Raw genomic sequence first — 24114 nt, forward strand, 5'->3', positions numbered from 1 at the left:
AAACATCAGCTTTCCTGTCAACGGCCACATCACGGAGTCCAATTTGCTCTGTACTAGGAGGTTCCCTAACACCTCCTACATTGTGCAGCATCCAATCAAAACTATTTAGTTGAAACACCGTGGGGTGAAAGAGGTCCCAAACAAAAGGGGAACACACGGTGTTCTCATGCTCTGTCATTTGAGGGACAGTTCTCCATTACTGCATGGAAGTAGAATGAATGACTCCTACATTACATAAGGGCTTGACATTTTTAATGGGCTTCAGAATGCCTAGATGTGGTATTTCACAAAACTGCTAGTCTTCTGATATGATTCTAAACACAAGACAATGGATGAAAATACTGTGGAAAGGAGACTCGTAACTCAGTCTTTCTGTTAGAAGATTGTTCTCATTCTCCTGTGATTTTTTTTTAAGTTTTAACAATTTGGGCTACATTTTCAATTCTAGGAATCTGACAGATTTTTAAGCACTGGTCAAAATAGTATTCCACTGTTCCTGAGTTACAGAAAATACAGTGCTTTGTCAGTGTAATTATGCTTGGATGAGATGAAATTTGTACTGTCCTTAACTTTGCTCTAACAATTGACTGTATCTGAATCAGAATCAGAAATTCTGTTTAAAAGGACAATAAAGCAACAATGGCAGGAAGCGTAGCCAGTAGAGAAAGAAAATTGTCCTAGTTTAATTTTGTTCCTTTCATACATATGTGCCATAGCACAGTCTTAATTGCATGAGCTATTTTTTTCGGAAGGGAATAGTTCATGTCAAATATGTCAGAAAAATTAATCCACAAACACCACAGGTTTATGTCCAAAAAGAAGACAGACGAGTCCTGAAACTTTACTCAAATAAGGGGAGAGGCCATGGGGCATTTCCCCTGGGGTCTCTCAAATTTTTAGGGGACGCAGCCTCCTTTTCATCCTGGTTTCCCAGTGGCATTTCCTTCTCTCTTTCCCCATTGGCTGACGTACTTGAGAGGTACAGACTTCCTGAAATGCCTAATACCTAAGACTCCTTCTAATGTATAAACATGTCCCCCTCATTTTTCTTTTTCTTTGTGTGTCTGTTCTTTTTCTCTAAATCCAGAAATTTAGCAGTCTTGGGTGAGCAGCAGTCTGTGTCAGTTAGTGCCATTCCTATGGAATTTATGGTTTCCCCCACTGCTTCTTTCACCTCATCATATCTGGCCTTAACTACCATCAGGCCCCCAGTTTGTTTGTAAAGGCACCTCCCTCTCACTCCTTTCAAATAGCAGATCAGCTTATTTCCAGAAGAGTAAGAGCAAGCCTTTTGAGTCCTGTGGCTGCCTCCCACAGCATTTTTAACCACGTTAGGGGTACCACTTTAAAGAGAGAGAGCCTGGCTAAGTGTGGCTGGCCTAAGTAAGTACCTGCTTCTTTAGCTTCTTTGGCCCTATTCTCCCTGACATTGATTCTCATTGGTGAGACGGGGTTCTCTAGTCCTATTTACAGAACTCCTAGAAGACTCTGCTGCCTCAGTTAGGTATTTAAGTACCACAAGAGGGTCAAAGAGGAAGTTGGCCATTTACTGCAGATTTTTTCTGGTCAACAACTGTGTTCCTCAGTATTAGTGTTCGGCCTGTCTGATTTTGCTCAGTGGTGAAGAGCCTTGCTCTCGTAATCCAGGGGCCTGGATTACCATTTCTGGAAACCATTTCTGGCCTATCAATAAGAAAATATTGGGAGTGTAACAAGTGTCTTACCTACTAAGCCCAGCAGTTTCAGGATATTCTGTGTTATTGCTTCTATTCTTTGGGATCATTTTTTACATGAGAAGGAACAAGTGCTCTTCATCTCTGAATGTCAAAACAACACTGCTTGGCTTCAAGAAATGATGTTTTTAGCTGGCAGACAAATAAAGCCTTTTGGAATTATCTGAACTTCAGGGCAGATAGACAAGTACATTCAGCATCAAGAGTCTATTTGCTGAATGTGTATTCATCTGGAGACTGACAGAAAACCAAAACTGATCCATTATGTTGTACTAAGTTTGTCTTTAGGAGAAAAATGAGGCCTTGAAACATGCATGGCTGCTGACACTGCCTATGACTTGCAAGAAAGAATAAAACACTTATTCCTTTAGAGGGTCTGGGGGAAAGATCCACAAAAAAAAGGGCAGCTGCTCAGTATTTCAGCTGTCTCATTTCTGACTGTCTTGTCGCTGAGCAAACACTCATCACTGGAGGTTTCACTGACCCTGCTAGTCCCCTCTACTGAGGGTGCACCCAAGCTAAATTATGCATCTGAAGATTCTGTCTTTATTTCGTGAGCAAATTCTCAGAATGAGTTCTCAAATGATTCAGGTTTGGAGAGTTCACCAGTGACCCAGAAGACATAGGTACTATGTGAAATTGAAGTTAATACAAGCTGGGAATTTGTTCTTACAGGAACAGGTCAGACTGAACTCCTAAGGCAAATCTTCTGTTCTGCACAATAATTTATTTTGGTTTTCTGCAACAGACCCTTGAAAGATTGTAGCACACCTCAGCTGAAAGGTACTTCTATGAATGCAAGCAGAAAAGCTTACAGCTCTTAATCTTACTGCCACCAATAAAAATCTTAATTTTGATTCCTGGACTGAAGAAGGAAGAAGAGAGGACCAAGGAAGTCCAACTCTGCCCCTTCTTCCCAAGAACAACCCAAGTCCCTCTTTCCTCTGTGTCCATGTAAAAGTTTAACATCGGTGAAAAAAATCACACTTTCCTGGGCTTGTGAGCTATGACGTCAGGGAAGAAAACTGGAAAAAATTATTTGTCTTCCTATATTATGGGGTTACTTTATTATGGTTATTACTTTTAGGCACAGTGTGTATGAAACATATGAAAAATAAATCCTCAACCATGAAAATAACAGAGGAAACAAGCTTTATTTTTATTATTTGAAATTCTTGTGCGTGGTAAAGGTACACATTTGACTCCGGTTTTCCTACATTTCCAAGACAGAGTAACTTTTTTTGTCAGCTAAAGCATTATGAATACCATGGCACACAGGAAGCTAAAACTACACACACACGCGCGCGCACACGCACACACACGCAAACACTTTGAAGTGCATCTTTCATCCTTGACCTTAAGGAGAAAAAGTCTGTATTTAGCCTCATAGGGATTTAAAAAAACAAAACAGTGTCATTGACAAAAAAAAAAAAACACAAACAAGTGAGAATAATATTTCATTATGAGTTTCAAGAGCGTGCAAGGCTTATATATACACAAAACCTATACCGACAAAGATGGAATGTACAAAAACTTTAAAAAAACCATGAAAAAAAAGAACTGGAAACACTCCTAGAATTGGAAAGCTGCAGCATATCAACTGGTAGAGATTTCTATCAGGGGCTGCTGCCATACACTATGCAACTTAGGGAACACTCCCATGTCATAAAGCCAAAGTAGAAGTGTCAGGGTTAAGGCTGTGTTGCTCAAAAATCAACTGAAGTGCTGTACATTCATCAGAAATAAAATGACCTGTTACGAACCTTTCCACTCTGTAGCACAAATACCTTTTGTATACTTTCCACAAACAGGTCAAATAATCACTGTTCACAATTCTTGAAGAAAAGTTTGACTTTACATCATGATTTCATAACAAGCTGTCTCCCCCAACTGAAAGTCATTTCTTTACAGCAAACACAACATACTGGGCACTTATAATTCTTATTATGGCAACACTAGATCCTTATTATAAAAAATATTGACATAAAATCAAAAGCCATCTAGCTTTTACAGAACAGATGAGCATTTACTAGTAAATAACAGTCCATCTTCATGAAGCAAATACTTGCCTAAATAATTCTCCTTTTCTTTTTCAATATATTGGTGCTGGTTTAGCCTATGTAAAACTCTCCTATTGTTTGTATTGGACTTATCTGAACAGATCTTTTTATTCTGTTCACAAAAAAAAAATGGAAATACAGTTGGCTAGTTTGTCCTAAAATGCTCCATATGACACAAGATCTAATAACCTTTAGAGATTACTTTTGAGTTGAAGATTAGTTAAATGAAGCACATACTTTCACCATTCATGCTGTGCTACTAGTCAATTAGCATTCCAGGAAGTCAAGAGGACATTTGGTTACCTGGAATCTGGCAGCAGTGTGCCTATAAAGCCTTTAATAAATGCTAACAACTCAGCAAATCACCTAGTGCAATTATAACCTTCCCTTAATTAGATGAGAAAAAAAGTCTGCCAGCTTTTAAGTGCAAAATTTCTGCTTTGGTTGCTCTTTGTAAGGTTTGTAAACCAAGCCTTTTAGTGAAGTTGGCTTCAAAAGCACACCATAAAAGCAATGTATTTCTCAGTTTCCCAGTGCCAGGCAGATAAGGTCAGACCTTGGAAGGGAATGCCCTATACCACTAAATTTGAAATTGAAGTTGACAGCATTTACTATCAGAAGTAACTTCAAATTAGTGACATTTTTTAGGTGCTGCTCTGCTGATAATGTCTGAAAACGCAAAAGACTACTCAATTTTAAGAAAAAATCCACAAAACTAATAGCTTTGAGCTGGTTTGCAAGGGGGTTTTGTGCAGAATTCACTTTTTCATCAGGATGCACTAGGTTCACAAGAATTATCTAAAATCCTGGTAAAAATGCTGGACCAAAGCACTGAAAAGCTTTTGAAAAGAAATGTATACATGAAATACCACAGTCTTAAGTATCTTTTTTAATATATGGGTTAGGATCTGATTTTCATGCCTCTCAAAGTTCCTGACAACAAAGGATTTGGCAGTATTTTCTGAGGTGTAAACATGCAAGCTTAGTAAAATTGTATTCTAAAAATCCATATTTGGAACTAAATATGATAACTGACAGCCACAGCACATTTTTTTTAAATTTTTATCTCAATCTGTGCAACCCCTTCTCTTTGTTACTAAATAAATTTCAAATGCCTTTTCTTCATTGATGTGCCATTTATGGGTCTTCCAATGTCAGATAGTGTTATAAGGACACTTAGAATGACAATTTGATCTACAGCTTTGTTACATTTTGATAGGACAGTTTATTTGTAATGACTGAGATACCATCTTCAGAATTTTAGGACAAACTCAGTTCAAGCAGACAATATTTTGTTCTCTTAGTAATAACAAACTTGAGTTTTAATATTCATAAATGTTACCACCAGTTTCTTAGCTTTGTTATACAGTCCTTAAGCTTCATGCACAAAGTATTTATTCCAATGAAATAAGGAAACATATTTGCACAAGAAATTTTAAATTGGTTCTATGTGCAAAAAATAAACAAAGGAAAGAAGAGGAAATATCTTTAGGAAACAGTAATTAAAAACCAGACAAATCCCCATTTAAGACCTCTGGGGTCTGCATTTTACAAGTCAAATAAAACTTTACAAAAAAACCATTCGTTTTTCTCAAATTCATGGAAACAACCACCTTAACGTTTTAGAAATAAGACAAATACTTATAACAAGAAATTTTATCAAAGATTTCTTTCCATTTTACAAACATGCTTAAAATACTCCCTTGTTTCTGGCCCAATACCCTTTTGTTTCAAGGTCCTAAAAATAAGAAAAGAAAGACAGCACTTCCCACGCTATTGTAGGCATTGGCAGCAAGCTCACAGCTCCTCAAACAACACTTAAAAGGGAGCAACACTCTATCTCTATCAGGCTACAGTAGCAATTCAGCCTTTGACCACTGGATATAGAAATAAGAATAAAGCCAATGCTACTTTAGAAAGGACAAGTTTATACTTAAAAAATCCCCAACAAACCGAACATTAAAAACAGAACCATGCCTGTAAGCATTTCCAGTTAAATTAATACTTTAACAAAGAACACAGTAGAGGGATCTGGCAGAGGGAGAAAGGTCATTTTTCAGAGTACTGCCATTATCAAATATCATACATACATTCCAGTTTGGTAAAATAACCCACGTTTACTTTTTTTTATTTTTATGTCAATCAGTCATACATACATACATACAAACAAATCAGAACAAATCTCACAGTCGTTATTTTGTCCTCTAACAAAATTCCCTTTGATGACGGACTTCAGGAATTGGTTCAAATTCATTTTTATTTGTAACGTATTTTTTCTCACATAAAAACAAATAGCTTTGGTAACCCTTGGCTTTCCTATACAACCTCTGTTTACCACAGTTCCTTTGGTTGTATATTGTAGGTCCTCCATAGGGGTACTTCTCTGGCTTTCTGTCCTGTGTGAAGCTGCATTTTATTTTACAGGTTAATACAATGAGTTGCCGTAAGGAAACATGGCAATGAACATGTACGAAAGAGTGGCACACATGAGGTTAATTGACTTGACATTGTAATAATCCTGATCCTAATGAACTAGTTTGGTGTCAAAAGGTCTGTGGTTATACAGAAATTCTGCTCCCACTAATGTATCGCTACAATTAAGTTTTTCCAGAGCTTTAGAAATGTCAGGTCTCTGCAAACTCCTTCCTGCACATTGAGCAAGAGGAAGAGTGAAAAACGGCCGCACAAAACAATCCTTCATTAATTCCACATGAGTAGGGAATTTGCATTGATTCTCATAGTGCTAAACACTGAGCTGTGTTAGGTCTAACGGTTAGAGCTAGATGGATTTTGTGAGACTTAACCTTATACTAAAATGACCTACTTGTTATACACAGTAAGAGTGAAGAAGGTTAAAAGTGTAATACCTACCATGATAATGAGATCTAGAAGATCCCCAGGATCACCTCTGGGTTAAAAAACCCAGGAAGTTGGTTATTTAATTTTGGAAGCTCTGAGCAGGAGCTATCCTTTGCAGTCATCAAAAAGCTTTGGGGACTTTTCCCAAACTTTTCTCATTTTTGCCTTATTAGTTAATTCCAGTTTCATAGGTTGTAGTTTGTGTGTAATATCACATTGTCTATATGAATTCAGTTACAAAGGATTTTTTTTTATTAACACAACAAAAAGATCAGTGAGAAACATAAGAGGTGCAAGTCCTATGTAAACAAGGTAAGCTTGGAAATTATCACAAGAAGTCCATAAGAGACTCCTTTGTTATTAAAAATGAAAACAAAGTAGAGGATATCCTGCACTGGATCTCTAGGATGAGTCTCTTTGTAAGGATGGGTGATTATCCAGCTCCAGAGCTCATTGCTACTGTAAGTATCGATAGACCTTGAAGCAGTGATTTCCAGAGTCTGCAACTACAACGTGGCCGTCTGAAGTAAGAGCCAGACCTTGGGGACCGTAAAGTGGGTCAGCAGAGGTGTTAATGTAGGATAAAAATGATCCGCTTCCATCAAAAACCTTGGAGGGTGAGAAAGCACAGAATAAATGTTATGAATTAAAAAGGAAAGCAGTGGACACAAGTCTGCTCTCAGTTATACTGTTCTACTTCTCATTTCTGAAACAGTTGACATACAATAGAATAAACAAGGGCAGAATCTGTTCTGTTATCTCATAATATGCAGGTTTATATACAGATGCATGTTCTTATTAGAAAGAACTAATTATAGCTGCCAGGATCTTTGGCAAGAATTAACACACGAACCTCAGCTGTTCCTTGTTCTAAAAATAGTCAACTACAATAAATCAAACTTAACTGGGAACTCAACCAACACCCTGTTTTCCTAACAAATATCACTGTTGTAGCCTGATTCTTAGGTTCCCACACAGAGAAAATCAGGAACCTGTTGACAGTGCTTCCTGAGAACAACTCATAAGCAGCTCCCTCAGTTTTATATTCAGTAGAAATAATACATACACTTATTTATTAAGTATTCTTTGGAAAACAAGAAGATCTTGTAATTAGCACTTAACAGATAAAAAGAGTGCAACTCTCATAATTTGAAAGCAGAATAATTTCTCAACATTTAAAAAGGATGATAAAAATCTGCTGCATTCACCTTGGGTCATTTGCTTTTCCATATTTTCCACTATGTCTCTGATCTTCTGTTACGGTGATTATAAATGACTATCATCTCAGCAATGCTTGTAAATCTCATAAGTCATCAAGTAACTTTTGGGGAACTACTTGGTGCAAAAATCCTTGGTCACAGTGGCCATCAGAGCTGCCAGCAGCCACCTGAAAAGCTGACAATGTGACACCACCAGGTCTGAAGGTGGACAATGATACATATAAAGGATGGTGTGAGAAACTGTACCATTTCTAATGCTGATGGTGTTTCTTGAGCAGTCTGAAGGCCAAAGTTACCAATTCATTCATTTTTTTAATCAAGCACCTTTGAAGTAGAGAAATCTCTACCTGTATTCGGCTGTTTCCCCAGTCTGCTACGATAATATTTCCATTAGAATCTACTGCTACTCCAGTTGGTGCGTTAAATTGCCCATTTCCTTCTCCATTTGATCCAAACTTCAGCATGAATTCTCCCTCCTGGTTAAATACCTGTATTTAAAAACAGATAAAAACAACAACCTAAATATGGCATGGCATCAAATATTAGTAATCTAGTACTACCAGTTCACCTGCTAATTACAGGAGGAATTGAAGAGTTCCCAGGAAAACACGGCCCCAACACACACACACACACACACATACAAGATGGGAGAAAAGGTGCCCATCTCGCCCTTCACTCCATTACACCATAGAGTGTTTCCCTTCTCACTGAAGATCTGATTCATCTCAGACACGGAGGCGAAGAGCCCCAGAACCCTTCTGCAGCATGTGCATCTTGAACTGAAAAGAGCTGAATGCAGATACAGCACTGGGTTCTCTGTGGAACTAAAACACAATGGAGCAGATGCTTTCCTCTCTGCTTCCATAATCTAACACACATTGCAAATCATGGCATGCTGCTCTCTGTAGACAGTTCAGCAACTGAGTTCTCTGTGATGGTAACATGTTTAGACAGCAGAAGGATGGAGCTGATCAATGACCATTCTGTCTGTGACCTGGATGCACCACTGGGACCAAACAAGATACAAAATATGTCATTCACATAGTACCACAGCCATCTCTAAAACACTTTGGTCCATCTTGGACCCAGGCTCAGCTACAGTATAAGATCCAACAGTGTTCTTAGAGACTGACTGTGGCTTGCACAAGAAAATGCAAAATGACAAGTTCCAAGTGCAAACTGAAGTGCTGATAAGGTGGAAGATGTCAGGAAATTATTGTGTTCTCGAACACCCACAGTGAACAGAGAAAAACATTTGGGGAAGGAAATTAATGAGGTACCAATTTCATGCCTCAGATGATTAAAGAAAATAATAATAAAAAAGCCGACTAATGAAAAAAACAGACAAAGATATATTGCTTTCTCCCTGAGCTGAATGAGAGAGAAGCCTGCATTGCGCAGGATTTTCCATAAAAGACGTCTGAGGGAAAGAACATCCTTGAAGGCTAATGGGAGTGAAAAGAAAAGAAAAATGTTGCTGAGTGAGCTTGTTTAATTCAAGACACTGGAAGCAGGAAGCAGCTTTGGGACTCGTAAGAGTGAAATTAATTTATTTGGTTATTTATAAACTAGTTTATGATTTAAAAGAAGTTGTACTCTCGGGTCTCAGATTATAAACTCTCCAGAGTGTCAACAGTTATATGCAGCAATTTAGAGAACACTACAGAAATAAGAATCTTTTCCAGTTAGTACCAAATTGTAACATTTGTATCTAGTTGAGTCACACCAGACACAGATGGGACACTCTGGTCTCATTAGAAATGTAGCAATTATATACCCTCTAGGATGCCACGCTTACATTTCTTCACTTGGTTTTTTTTTCATTTCAGTTTGCCCCTTACTGTTCCACCTCTCCAGCATTCCTATTACCAGGCAAACCTTGCTTGTGGAGAGGCAATTTACAGAGTCATAGGCCTCCTGCTGCTTCAGGGCTCCTGCAGCAGTCTTGGTTTCTGTGTTGTAATCCCAACCACTAACTACTTCCTCACCAATTCCAAAAGGATATGCAAGCAAGGTTGCTATTCCATAGCTAGGTGATTCAGCACTGCTCAGGACACAAAGGTGTCTATGCTCAGGCATATGCTTCCTATTTCAGGTGAATATATAAACCCTATTTTTTCCATCAAAAGCAGTGAAGAACTCCACTGAGGGTTCAGCAGTGAAGAACTCCACTGAGGGTTCACCTTTGTGTTCGGTCAAAATAGGCATTAAGTGAAATGCCAGGGATTTTATTTTGTTTTTTTGTGGGACTGACCTACACGTCCTGAGAACCCAAGGTAAAACAGCATCCTGCCTCTGTCCTCCTGCTGCTGCCTCCTGTAGAGGGAGGGCACAAGAGCACACACAGGAAGTGTAGGAAAGGGAATGCCAAATGCCTGAGAACAAACACACACAGGTGAGGCATTTCTGAAATGGCCTGTATCTCTTTCACAGACATTTGCCAACACAACTCAGCATGTTTCCTTTGTTTAGTTTGTTACTGGGATAAACAAATAAACTTCCTATCATACCATGACTTTAACAGGCTGTGAGTCAGGACTTCCCATGGGTGTAAGGACTAGTGGTCAGTTCTGCCCAGTGCAGGAGGCACTGAATGAACACCAATAGCTACATGGGTTTTAAGAGAATCAGGCTGTCAAATGGATCCAGTAATCTTAAAGGTTATACGTATGGAATTTAAAGATTGTCATGCATTTTTACTTTGTTATAAGGAAAGCTTTTACTAGGAAACTCAAACCCCAGACTTTTAAAAGAAGATAGAATACAGGGTCAAGAATGGGCTTGGCAGAGGGCTACTAAAAATAAGTAAAGTTTAAATTATTTATTTTGGATACAACTTACGTATAAGCAATTGAATTAGAGACTATTATACTGACACCAAAGACAATGGACTGTATCTTCACTCAGCGATGCACTGCATGCAAAGTTCTCTGAAAGTGCTGTTCTTACAGTAGAGCTCATATTTGGAGTGTGATGTCTTTGGTTTTAAAAAAACATTATTTTCCCCAAGAAAGTATCATAATAGAATGAAAATGGCAATTTTCCAAGTTGCCATTTATTGACAGTACCTTGACGGAATGGTTATGAAAATCTGTGATGATAATTTCATTGTTGCTGTTTACAGCTGCAAAATGAGGACCTGCAATGCAGAAAAAGAAGAAGAAGAGAAAGAAAATAATAACACCATTAATATTAAAAGTATGGTTAAATAATAATAAAAAAAAATCAACCTGCTAGCATATTATGTTTGGCTTCTGAGCAATAGTAGTCCAAGTGGGAATACCAATTTCAAGTTAAGAGTAATTTTACTTATTTTTTTTTTAACAAGCTCAGCATGCTTTTTGTAAACACAAATATATGTCTTTTTCAACCAGTTGTCAGCTATTGTTACCAATAAGCATTGTTGATTTCTCTCTCTCTTGTATACATATGACTATGCAGAGATTTATGGGCTTATTAACAAGACAAAACATGTAGCACTTAATCATAAAATTGTGTATACACTGATAATTGTTATCAAAAATGTTCCTGTAAATTCTTAATTGAAATATTTTATGCTCTATATGCTCACATCTACAAGCAAGTGAGCTAAAAAGTTTTAGGATAGATTAAAAAGTTACTTTGAAGACCACTGTCAGGGAAAATAAGGGCATTTTTTGCTTTACATTGTGTATTGAAATATGTGTGCAAATTTCAGTAAAGAACAAATGGTAGCTTGAAAACAGGCAAGTACCTGAATTAAAACACTTGTTGCTATTTTGAGTTATTGAATAGAAACAGAACTCAGTTTCAATTTTCACAGTATATCAGGGTGATATTAAAAAAGTGAAAAATTTTATATTGAAAACATTTGAGTATTGACAATTTACCTGTTTTCTGTAGCCTAACAGCAGGAAGAGGTAATATATTTCTCAAATGCACTGTTAGGAAGTATTTGCCTACTTATTTTTAGGAGGTGTTTTTCCAAATTTTCAAATGAAAAGAGACTGAGATACTCAGAAAATGTAGCTGTGTTAGAGCCCAAGCTCTCACAAATTATATATATTATGCCATAAGACATTGCAAGAGATTTCAGGATAAAAACTCATTGATGCTATTCCTCTTTTTCACTGTGAACCAGTCAAAACAACTACATACTAAAAATGGCCCAACACTTGTAAAATTACCTGGATACCCAGTTTGGCATCTTAATTTCAAATTTTGAAAGAACAGCTATTCACTTAAAATATATCAGTGGGGTTGTTTTTTAAAACCTAACTGCATGTTCTACTTGAAAGACAGCATGTGCAAGCAGTCAGTTGAGTACAAATGGCAATTTCCCCAAACTTAGATTGGCTGTTCCATAACTCTGCCTTCCTGATCTCAATCTTAACACTACCCCATTACACTCATTTTCAAGAGATACCACTTAGGCATTGGGGTTTGGGTATCTGATGACTGGAAACACAAAGCACAGCATCTACACTGACTGTGGTGAACAGCTTAGTGTGCCAGTTACAAAGGACTTATAAAATTGTAGTCAAAATCAGTCTTTATTGGGTCACTGAACTGAAATGCTTCCAGGCATAAGGAGCTAGATGAAACAATCTGGTTACAGTTACATTTGCAGAACAGATGTTGCAGTCTGCCTGATCAATCAAGCAAATAGAAGTCCTATGTCTAGTAGAACTTCTTCCCCCAAGGATAAAGTAGGAGGATACAGCATCTTCAACATGCTCAAACATCATGCAAATGTGAGCAGAAGAGGCAAGAAAAGGGGATTTACATATTACCATCAAGTGTACCTGCAAACTGCTTGTCACCATTTCCTCGACTTCCAAACCTGGTGACTATTTTCCCATTTGGCTGGAAGATGAAGACACAGCATGCTTTATTGTCCACTACAATGATGTGTCCATTACGATCCACTGAAACACCTTTAGGGCCCATGAGCTTTCCAGACCCAATTTTGGCCTATAAGGGAAAACACAAAACAGGAAAATGTTGGCGTGACAGAAATTAGTTAGTACAGTTTAAAGATTGTATTCCAGGCACAGAGCACAATGGAGAGGCTTTGTTTTCATCAAAAGCTGAAAGTGATAGTTTTTATCTGCTCTTAGCATGTACTTCATAATTTTTTCTTCAGCTGAATATAAAGTCTGCTTTCTGTATGTCTTTTCTAGACTGAAAAATCTGCCACCTCAGCAACTGAGTCCAAATACACAATTCATAAGAAATTCAGTTATCAGATTTATGTGACTTGATAAACCTGTCAGAAATGTCTGTACATCCAGCATTAGGATACCAGCAGTAAAGGCAGACGAGCAGAAAGGACTTTTGTCTCCTACTGCGTGCTGTTCCTGAGTCCAAAACAACCCTGATGGATAGGAAGACATCTTTATCACTGCCTGCATCTAAGGAGTCAGAGTTCTTGAAGCATCAGGCCTGGGTGGAATGGAGGTTGGGATGCCCTCTGTTGCCTTTCCTGGGTTAGTGAGACACCAGCACCTTCTGAGTGCTCATGGAAAGAATTTGAGCAGAGCTAAAAGGCTCAGGCTAACCTCTGTATCTTCCACCAGATTCCACACGAGATTGCTTCACTTGTTGCTTAGACACATGAAGTGTCAGCTGAAAACTGCAAAGGGGAGAGGATCATGTTGCCAAACAGCAAATGAAGCAATCTTTGAAACACTAAACAAATCAAAACTTGTTCCTGTCATAGGTAAATAAAATTATTTCCATAACTTTAAATAGGTCTTGTGACTACCAAAACCATCTGCTGACATAATCAGCAACAGGAGGGGAATTGTATACAGTATTTCACTGGAAAACCATTCAGTGGAGATAAGATGGATCTCACAACCTTAAATTATTTGGAAAGGCTAGAGAGCTGTCAAATCCAAAAATGTCAGAAGTATGCTCTAGTAGGTTTAAAAAAAAAGGTTTCTTAAAAAATGATCTAAGCAACAGAGCAAGCAGAAATGGAGACCAAGCTTTCAAAGAATCCATTAACTACCTGGGCATATACCCAAGAAGACTCCAAGATCACCTCACAATCCATTCCACATTTTTCATCATTTTAGGCTGAGATTCTAGAAACTGTTTTAATCTACATAAAATCAGTTGAGTTTTGACCTTTCAGTTAAAAAAGATAATAAATATGCAATTGTTTGCATTAGAATGGAGCAACTTGCATCCTGCTTTTTAGACTTTTTTAAAAATGATGGACAGATTTGAAAGCACTTATTCAGGCTGCTTTCAGATGTCTGTACTAGACAGACAATCCACCAAAGAGGCTGTGTTGAAATATGGATTCCAGAACTTTCAGATACTACAGTAATTTGTGAGACACGCATCCTACAAACTGAGGTTCATATCTTGGCTAAGAACACGCTTTTCTGTTTGCATTGGAATTTAAATGAAATATATACTAAAGTATTCATCTTATTTATGAAACAAGGCCATCTTTCACCTCATTGCCTTTGCAGAGTGAGACAGATCACTCCATAGAAAAAGCAATACTGAGACTGATAGAATCATTTCGGCTGGAAAAGATCTCTAGGATTGAGTCCAAGCATTAACTAGGATTGAGCCCTAACACTGTCATGTTTACCATTAAACCATGTTCCCACAGATGTGGGGGTTTCCACCACATCTACTTCAGACTTCTCTGTCCCTCTCCCCTCCGTCCTGAAACTGGTGAGTAGCAGTGGGACAGATTACAAGGCATTGAGAAAATCCATTGTTCAACTCATTTTTCTCAGGTAGCTGATGTTTTCAAAGCAAACAGAAGAAGCTCTCCTACTCTTATTAAGTCCCATGTTCCTATTTCAGAGTACATTCTCATAGGCGGGGTTGCAAGTGAAAAATAGGAACAATCCTAAAATAAAGCCACCTGGGTTCCCTGAGGATGGCTGTACTAAGCCACTACAGAACCTTTTTCAGTTGCCAGTAAAGAAAATTCCAGGGAGTAAATCTTGCTGCTTCAAGACTTAGCCAACATGCAATGATATTGTGTCAGTTTTATGTTCATGTACATATACTGTTATAAACTGCCAAAATATTTAGGCAAAATCTACCAAATTGAACCATATCCCAAAGAAAAATTATTAAAAATTATTTTGTGTTCACCAGGGGGAAGATATCACCAGACCTACAAAATGTATTCACTTTGCATAACACCAAAGCAGCAAAACCATAAATCAAATGCAAATCTGTAGATGTATTTCCTTTGGGGTAATTAAATCATATTCCCCTCTTTCCTTTTGGATGCCAGCATGGTTGTCTGCTTGAGCATTGCACCACCTCCTTCCCATCTCTCCAGGATTCCTATGGAAAATGACTCAGACTCATGAGTACTGTGTCTTCCTGCCCACATAAACACATATGGAAAAATATAACAAATAAATCACATACTACATTAATGGGCACTCAGTGCTGAGAAGGGTAATAAAAATCACTATTCTTGGGCCAGGTTTAAATATAATTTGCAAGCAACAAGAGTTGCTAGAGTTTGCAATGCTTTTTACTAAAAATCTGTTCCCAGTTTAGGTCAAAATATGCTGATGACATATTACTGGATCTGGCTAAACATATTCTTTGTATATTTTTATTTCAGAAAGTTTCTTAGAATTATAGGTTTGATTATTTAAAACAGAACATTATGAAACTCAGTCACTCCCGTTAATTGTATGAATGGAAGTATTTTCAGGCTTTTTTCCATTAGAAATGAACACAGTACAATGAATCATGTAAACCCTTAATACAAATAATGTGTTTAATTCAATTCAGTCAGGGACATGATGTCTCTTATTTTATAGGCTCTTAGGAATTTAGACCGGTTTTCAAACATGTATTTATAAAGTCACCCTACCAGGCTGGAAAATACTGTGGGATATTCCTAGAGGTAAAAATAATCAGCTAGCCTATTTTAATAAAAATTAATGAAAACTTTTCCACTGTAGAAGTAAGCATGTCAGGGCCAAGTTTAACTTTACCAATCTTGTTGCTGTGTGAAAGGTTCAAGATTGTCAAGGAATAATTACAAACATTCAAGAAACCATCTTTTCCTGTTTGAGAACTTCTCTAATAAGGAGATACAGCTTTGTCACACATTCCAATATCACACAATAAGTGGGTTTATCATTCATGTGGCTGTCAATTCAACTGTGACCATTTAACTACACTACCTGCTCCCATCAGAACATGTAATGAGCTTCAGACAGCTCTTTCCTTAATTCTGCTAATGAGAAAAGGAAGAAGTCTGACATATAAAATGTTTCCTTTAATCTTTTTCCACTTATCTAAACTTGATCTTGGCATGCTGAGCCCTGTTTGGTTGATAACAAGCTGGTCATCTTATATATAGCTCCTCAAGACTAGAAGGAAAACAGTTCTCTTCTCAGAGGAACAGGGATCATTCTCTTGGCTCTGTGGTCCACTTCCTTTGCTAGGTTTGAACACCACACTGGTGAGGACCTGGCACAGCTGCTTCACCATGTCCTCTCTCCTTAGCTTAGTGCTGTATCTGCTGCAACTCTTTTCTTAGCAATTTCAGAGTACTTGACAGAGGAAGCCAGCACTGTTATCTGCCTAGTACAGATGAAGAAAATAAAACACTGGAAAGTGAAATGAAGATCACTAGTCACCCATGAGATCTGTGGCACAGCCAGAAACAGAAGGTCCAAATCCTAAGACCCAATCTGAATCTTTATCATTTCTAGGATAATACAGCCTTTCATGTGAAGAAGCTCATGTTTTGGTGCAGCTTAGATTAGAGTTTGCTGGTCTCTGCATTTATCTAAGTTTTATAGCCTTGAGAAAACAGAGCTCTTGTCTTTGTTGCTGCCAGAACTGAGGAAGGTGACATTTTTCTGCCTGGCAGTGGAGGTCACCAAGGGGAGTCAGTCCAGTGCTGTAATCAGGGAGATGCCTGGCCTGGCCCCAGGGAAATTTGCCTTATGGCTCACATGACTATTAAAATTCTGCTAAGCGAGAGTGAGTGTAAGTAAATACAGAAGGAAGGGGACAGCGCCAAAAATAGTTAGGATAAGCTCAAAACAGCCCCCTGATATTGCTGAGTTAACAACTAGCAGGCCACCTGCATCAGAGGTTTTACACAATGACTTGCAGGCACAGTCCTTTGAAAGCAAATGCCATTATCCTTTTCTCTCTGTGTGTTATTTTAGCAAGTGCTGCCCAATTTAATCTGACAAGGCCCCTGTAAGAATTACCACTGCCAACACACCAGAAATTACACTGCTTTGCCCAAATTACCACAGGCTAGATCTGTTGTATCTATGCTTTATGCTTCCAATATATTTTATTTAACCCCATAATAGAATAATATCCTGAGCTGCAAGGGACCCACAAGGATCATAGAGTCCAACTCCTGGTCCTAACCACCATGCCCAATACAAGCCCCATCCCTTCACGGCATTGACTGTCCCCCATATCGCAGCCTCAGCCTTGGTGGACATGACCTCCCAACCCTGTGTGTGTCTGCCCACAGTTCCCCCCAGGCCCTGTGCCTACCTGCCTGCATCTCTCCTTCCCAGCACAGCTCTCCAGCTACACTGTGCAGTACAGGATGCCCTGAACCAGTGCTGCACCAATACAGGACCCCCTACTCCCCTTACAGCTCCTCAGCATGGCCCTGTGCCCAGTGTCCATCCGTGTCTCCATCCCAGTGCTCCCCATTGCCTCACTCCTGCTCGTGCACATGCTCTGCCATGTGCCCTCCACCCAGCTCCTGCACTTATATGCTTATGCCTACCTTCTGTATAAAAAAAATAGCTCTACAAACATTTATTTTTCCTCTCAAAATATGGCTTATTGCACTCAATGTAAAAGCAGTGTTTTATACCACTGATGTTTCATCTCTCATTTAATCAGTCTAATCCCAAGAACTATGAAGTCTAATGCATTCACTTGTATTAACCACACAAACACTACCAGTATTACATAGCTTTTGCAATTTTTGCAATCCAACAGAAACATGGACTGAAAACAAATCTAGGCTTCACATAAGAGGAACTACATTAATAATTACTTTTTCCAGTGCCTGTCTCCCTGCTGGTAGTATATGGCACATAAGGTCCTGGCTTCTCCAAAGCTTTTTCCTCCAGAGCTGGCGCCATCCAAAATGCTGTATTTACAGCATATTTTAAGAAGGCAGGAAAACAAGCCCTCCATGTTCTGCGTCCAGATCAAGCCATTAAAGACATTAATAATTATTTAAAACAGACTTAGGATATTTGGAATATTTGGATTCTAAACTAAATTACATATTTCTTTGGGTATGTTTTGGCGTTTTCATTTCATTTAAGGACTTCCGCTAAAACCAAGGTTTCCTTGTGCAGCTATAGATCTTCAAAATTACTTGACAAGTAAAATCACATTCTCTCTGCAAATGCAAATAAGTTGCATTTTTTTAACACTTGCATTACATTTTAGTATTGTTTTATTTTAGCTTGAAGTTTGTACATTATCTGGATACTTCTAAAAGTATACATACCTGTTTCTCTAGATGAAGGTCACTGAGAACTACACAAGCACAATCGCCTGTTTGCATTTGTCACTTTGCAAAGACTATTCAGACAAAGGCCACTTGTTGCTGCACATGTGAGCAGCTAAGAACATGAGCTTTTTGGTCCCTAGGCTGCCATAAAATTAGCCAAACAGGCCATATCTGTCCGATGCGGGACTCCAGAACCAACTAGCTATGGTAGAAATTTCCCTGCAGGTCCATTATGCCGATGACCAGTGAGTACTGCCAACCTCTGTCACGGGTGGCTCTCTCTAGTGTGCATCACCAGACTTGGCATCATACATTCAGAGAATTGCACCAAATAGAGGAAACCTTTAATTTTCTCTAGAACTGCACCTGAACCCAAGTGAAATAAATACTGCAGGTTGGAAATCATCAATGTAGTGTACTAGCTTCTGTCTTACTTTATTCCCATTAAAGGGATCAGAGTTGGTATGAAAATATGAGGTGTGCTTTCCTTAGAATATCTGATATCTGAAACCTACAACATCATTAGTGTCTTTCAGTTTTTTCAGTGCACAACATACTACCTAGAACACTATGCTGTAGCACTGAAACAACACCCTGGGTTACCTTTCTTTGCTTTTATTATCAATAGGATCATACATAGATTATACACTTTATTTGCTGAGAAGCATGGAATAAAAGAGGAAGTCATCATCAGTCTGCTACATTCTTTTTCTCCTCCATGTATCACTGAAGAGCTTCATGTACTCCTTGTAAGATTTTGGTTTTGTCTGTGTGCATACATATATCTGCACACACCCTCCTGTACAATCAGAGTACAAATGATGTGAAGGTTGTTGAGCTAGTCCAACCAGCCTTGCTGGCACTCGCTATCCTGGACCATAAGTTTTAGAAAGGCATCTAAGTACCCGGTATAGAACATGATGTCTCTGCTTGGTGTAACATTAGCATTACTCCTGTGATCTCCTCCTATTAATTGAGGCTGGGTCAGGGGTTTCCACATCAGAACAATGGAATTTAGACTAGGCTACAGCCAAACTATGTAGTTTCTTGAAAAACGATGTTAGTTTGTTTGCACTCCTTTCTAAGGCAGAGAAAGCTCAGGAGAATTCACGTAGTAACTCGTACCTTAAATTTTCCATCTGATGAGAATATGCTAACCCATTTGTTATCATAGTCTGCAATAATGATGTCACCACTGGGATGCACAGCCACTCCTGTTGGCCGCTGCAGCTGGCCAGGAGACCTTCCTCGTATGCCAAAACGGCTTTTGAACTGACCATCATTGGAAAATATCTGTAATAGAAAACAGGATTTTTAAAATTATGTTCACATATGACCATCACCTATTTCTTAGAGCTTAGATTTTAGCAGGTCACTAATGAACACTATAGTCAGGAAGGAAGCTGGGAACATGAACCACTTTTACACAGTCCATATTTGAAAGCAATATATCTAATTTAAGAAGACTCTAATTAAAAAAAATAAACTTCTCATTGCACTGTTCCTTCAGTGATCTCAAAGTACTTCACAAACATTAATGAATTAGCTTCACAATATCTCTCTCAGGGGAAGGAACAATATTATTCCCTTACTAGAAATGAGGAAACTGAGACACTGAGTGACTCAGCCACAGTCAAACACTAAGTCTGTAGAAAACATAGGAATATGTCCACTGGTTGTGTCCCTAAGCCAGGTAACTAGACACTGAAGTTCCTCTGAAGGGGCTGCGAATCACCAAGCAGTAATTGGTAAGGGTGCTGATGAATATTTGGCTCTGTCTCTTTGAAAAGGCCTGGAAACAAGTTCTCATGGCATGTGGCTTGCTGGTTCTCACGTGCCAGAACAAGCCACATGCTGCTGCCGTGTTCACTGCTACCACATGGGCAGCCTGGAAAGTGATGACAAATTGTTAATGGTAAAAAGGATACATGGCAAGCAAAGGAAAATATACAGCTTGATTTTCACACAGGTTACAGAAGCCAAGGAATTATGGGTGTCAGGATGCTACCACAGAAAAGATTTGATCCTGATATCAGAAAGAGAAGTCAGTTAAATAGACTAAAAGCCACTTGAAAATGACATCTATATGCTTATTTTTCAATTTTTACTTCCTAAAAAATTGTATTTGTGGCACCTTGCTCTAGATTTACCTTTGAAAACATGGGAGTGATAAAATTTACAATGTAAAATCATATTTACAAAAAGGTGTTTTTTCAGATTATTGCACCACTTATTTTTTCATCAAAACATCATAAGGAATGGAAATAAAATCCAATTATATACCAGATATAGTATAGATCTGAAAAAGATAGCTGCAGGTCAAGATGGATGGTAAATTCAGTTTCCCTTGTATTTTCTGTATCTGCCTGAATTGTATAAAATGTGTTTTTCTGAGACTACAAAAAAGACACAGGTGTGGGGGCAAGGAGAAAAACACTGGAAGTGGCATATTCTCATACCTGCACACACTGGTTGTTACTGTCTGCTATTAATATTTTTCCGTTTGTAGATGCAGCTACACCTTGAAGATTTGTAAATTCCCCTTTGTTTCTTCCTTTGGTGCCTAAAATTGAACACAAAGCACATAAGAAATCAGGTTAGACAGGACTAATCAGTTAGGACCCAAATGCCAACACATGCAATTATTACATTTCTAATCAGGGGATTTCTATTTTGATGTGTTCTTCTCACTGCTACAACTTCAAAGAACCCTTTCAGTAACAGATACACAATTCTACCAAAAAGAAGGGATTTTATTTAAGGGACTGTTCTCACTCTTCAGCATGTGTGTCACTCAAGCCTCCATCAACATTAATTGCCTCTCAGGACTTCCTAAATCAGTGTTCACAAATTGCCTCTTGCATGGGGGAAGTTTTTAACTTAAGTAATGGACTTTTTTAAATTGCAGATTTTTATTCTACTGAAAGGGCAATTAAAGGGGCAGTACATGGGAACACAGAGAGAGGCTTAAATAAGAACTTGGACACATGACACAACTTTCGCTAAGTCTCCTTACTGAAATCACAAAGTTGGGATAAAACATGTCACTTTGGATGGAGCCATCTCAAGACAGGGAAGTTTCCTATTCCCTCCTAAACAGTTTGCAGTCATAGGCTTCAAAACTTCCCTTAGCAGGGAAATTCACACAAAGAACTAGCTTTGAATGAATGAGACTTGTGTGCCAATGAAGACCAACACCTGGAGACTGAGTGCTTCTGGAGAGACCTTGGATTGTTCTAATAAAGTAGTGCCCACATACACACACAAAAGTCTCATTTTAACCCAGGATAAATGCACTTGTGAGTTACACAGACTGGCAAGTCTTTCATCTAGTGGCTTAAGGTGATAAGGAGTTGTGAAATGTCCCTTTTTCACAAAAGTTGATGAAGTTTAGGTGGCTTGCAACTTAGATGTTTGTTCTGAGACATTCCAAAGGGCATCACAGAGCAAACCGATGTCTTTAAAACATCAGCCCCAAAGTGATTGGTCCAAATCACACCTGGAACACAGGAACAGGATTCAAATTCCTGATTTGTTTGCAAAGGAGGCTCAGGAGTCTTTAGAAAAGACTCCAGTTATGATCTTGGACTCAAAGGTTATTCATAATAAATGAAGGAATTCTGAAACAAAACAAAAAAGCCCACCAAACAACCACTAACTCTATAAGCTGTCCTTTCCAAGACATGGATGCAGTGTTGCTTTTCCTGGTGAAATATTTTTACACGGATTCACTGGCTGTGTATCTGGCATTAATTGGTTCCAATATATGGTTTTAACTGAAGAACTTGTATTTCATTTTAGTCATTCCAAAATATCCTGGAGCTCAGTGATTAAAACTGTTCTGACTGTGATGCCTAATATGAGACATATTTATCAGCTCTAATTTGTATTTAGCTTTCATCAGGAATGTGTATGCTCATAATAAACCCTCTTTCTTCTGTGGTGATGGCTGTGGGATGCATATTTCTTGTCACTGACTAACAAGTAACATTTAATTTCTCTGCGCTCAGTGCTGCAAGAATGTCCCTTTGTTTCAAGACTTATTTTTTCAACTCCATCTGCTTCATCCTCTAAACACGGCAAATGCTTCTCAGGTTTTGTACTGCAAGGGAAAATTCATATTCAGGGAATAGTGAGTTACATATCAATTACATTACCCATACTTGAGCCATTTCTGTTTATTCTTTTTAACCCAGTGCCTGAGGGATGCATGCAGCAATTTTTTTCCACCATATGCTAATGATAACTTTCCTTTTTGCTTCTTAGCCAAAGAGAATGGATGAAAAGAGAGAAACATTCCTTTTACTACTGAGAGTAAAGGGAAAACATTTGTTAGAAAAGAGAAGGCATAAGCTAGAGCATCTGGAACAAACTAGCACAAACTTTATAGAATGTATGCTCCCTAGCCTTTGAAAAGCGTTCTTGAAAGTCAAGGAATTTTGTTTTTAAAGATAAGAGAGATATATATAAAAAGTTACTCACAGTAAGTATTGCTATTTAAGAAATAGCAATTTATTAGCACAGTGTGTAGATGAAATTCAACTCCATGTAATGTCTTAGTATCTAGCACTTTGCAGCTATTAAACCTATCACCTAGTTCCTAATTTGCATACAGTCCCCTCTGCAACAGCAGAAATTCCTCTGCAGAAGAAAGTTTATTTCCTAATGTATGTGCAAGAGGAGATCAGATAACTTTGAACTTTCCGTTTTGAATAATTCACTGTGCCAGCAAAGATCTGAAGCCAAGCGCAGGCACTTCAGATGATGAGAGGAAAGCCTGTAGGAAAACATGTCAGGCTCTGGAAAAGCAGGCTTTTGCTACTGACTTTGCAATACCAAAGGATGATAGGTCCCCTCTGTAAGCAGAAATTCCTTCCTTATGAACATACCTGCCTAAGAGAGAGTCTTCATCTAATCTTTTACTGCAAGATACTACCCTTCTGTATCACGGCATTTCAGATTTTGTCTTCTCTCCATCATGGGCAGTCACTCATCTCTCCTCAGCCTAGGGAGGCACCAGCCTTTCAATTGCACAGGCCTGTAACCAGTAGGAACCTCATACCAATGTCTCCCAAGAAGCCTGGCTAACAGATGAAAGCCTGCATCTTTTGTGCCTATCATTGCCCAGCTTTATCTCCCCACTGTTCTGATCTACTGCATGGCACAAAGGAGGAAAAGACATATTTTACTGCAAGCTGCTGGGGATTGGGAGAAAACAGGAGAGATTTCATAACGAGAAGATTGAACAGAGTTATTAGGAAGCAGATCAGTGGCCTGTGGAATATCTCCTTTTATGCCATTTCTGTATACAGGTAACAATGAGATCTGTTTTAGCCTATCTAATTCCTACTGGTATTACTGAGCATAACTAGCACAAACCAATTAACTTAGCTTTCAGCAAAGAAAGCTCTGTCTCTGCTCAAGACAATTCTAGCACACATAAAATGCTTCACAATTTCAATCTTTTACTCTTGAGCAATAGATGTCATACTGAGTATCACCAAAAAGAAGAAAAAAAAATAATCTAAAGGCCCATTAATAGTGACAGGAGATGTTAAAAATAACATCATGTAACTGTAATAAGAATTAGCTCTTTAAGTCCTGGGAATCTGAAAAAACTTGTATATTTTTGATGCTCATAGTAAGAGAAGGAGTGTTTTCTGCTTTTCAAGTTTTACTAATATGAATAATAACCCCCCTGCTTGCTAACCTAGATTCCCCAGCTTCCCTAAAACACAAAGAAA

The 24114-nt window shown here is 38.4% G+C and overlaps 1 protein-coding gene across 9 annotated transcripts in view; it reads right to left on the bottom strand.

The window, feature by feature from the left end:
* Positions 1–2868: 2868 nt before the first annotated feature.
* The window catches only part of LOC134563799 (tripartite motif-containing protein 2), a 69964-nt gene continuing 48718 nt past the window's right edge, over positions 2869–24114 (bottom strand). For 8 of the 9 annotated variants that reach the window (XM_063422071.1, XM_063422075.1, XM_063422074.1 and 5 more), the window contains 6 exons: positions 20830–20933; positions 19496–19663; positions 12645–12825; positions 10941–11011; positions 8220–8360; positions 2869–7261 (listed from right to left, as the gene is read on the bottom strand). In XM_063422071.1, coding sequence (XP_063278141.1) covers positions 7109–7261; positions 8220–8360; positions 10941–11011; positions 12645–12825; positions 19496–19663; positions 20830–20933 — 818 coding nt within the window. In that variant the 3' untranslated portion in view covers positions 2869–7108. The remainder of the gene's footprint in view (positions 7262–8219; positions 8361–10940; positions 11012–12644; positions 12826–19495; positions 19664–20829; positions 20934–24114) is intronic. The other variant, XM_063422076.1, reaches the window with a different exon arrangement.

The sequence above is a fragment of the Prinia subflava genome, chromosome Z (assembly GCF_021018805.1).
Source record: "Prinia subflava isolate CZ2003 ecotype Zambia chromosome Z, Cam_Psub_1.2, whole genome shotgun sequence".
NCBI classification, from domain to species: Eukaryota; Metazoa; Chordata; class Aves; order Passeriformes; family Cisticolidae; genus Prinia; species Prinia subflava.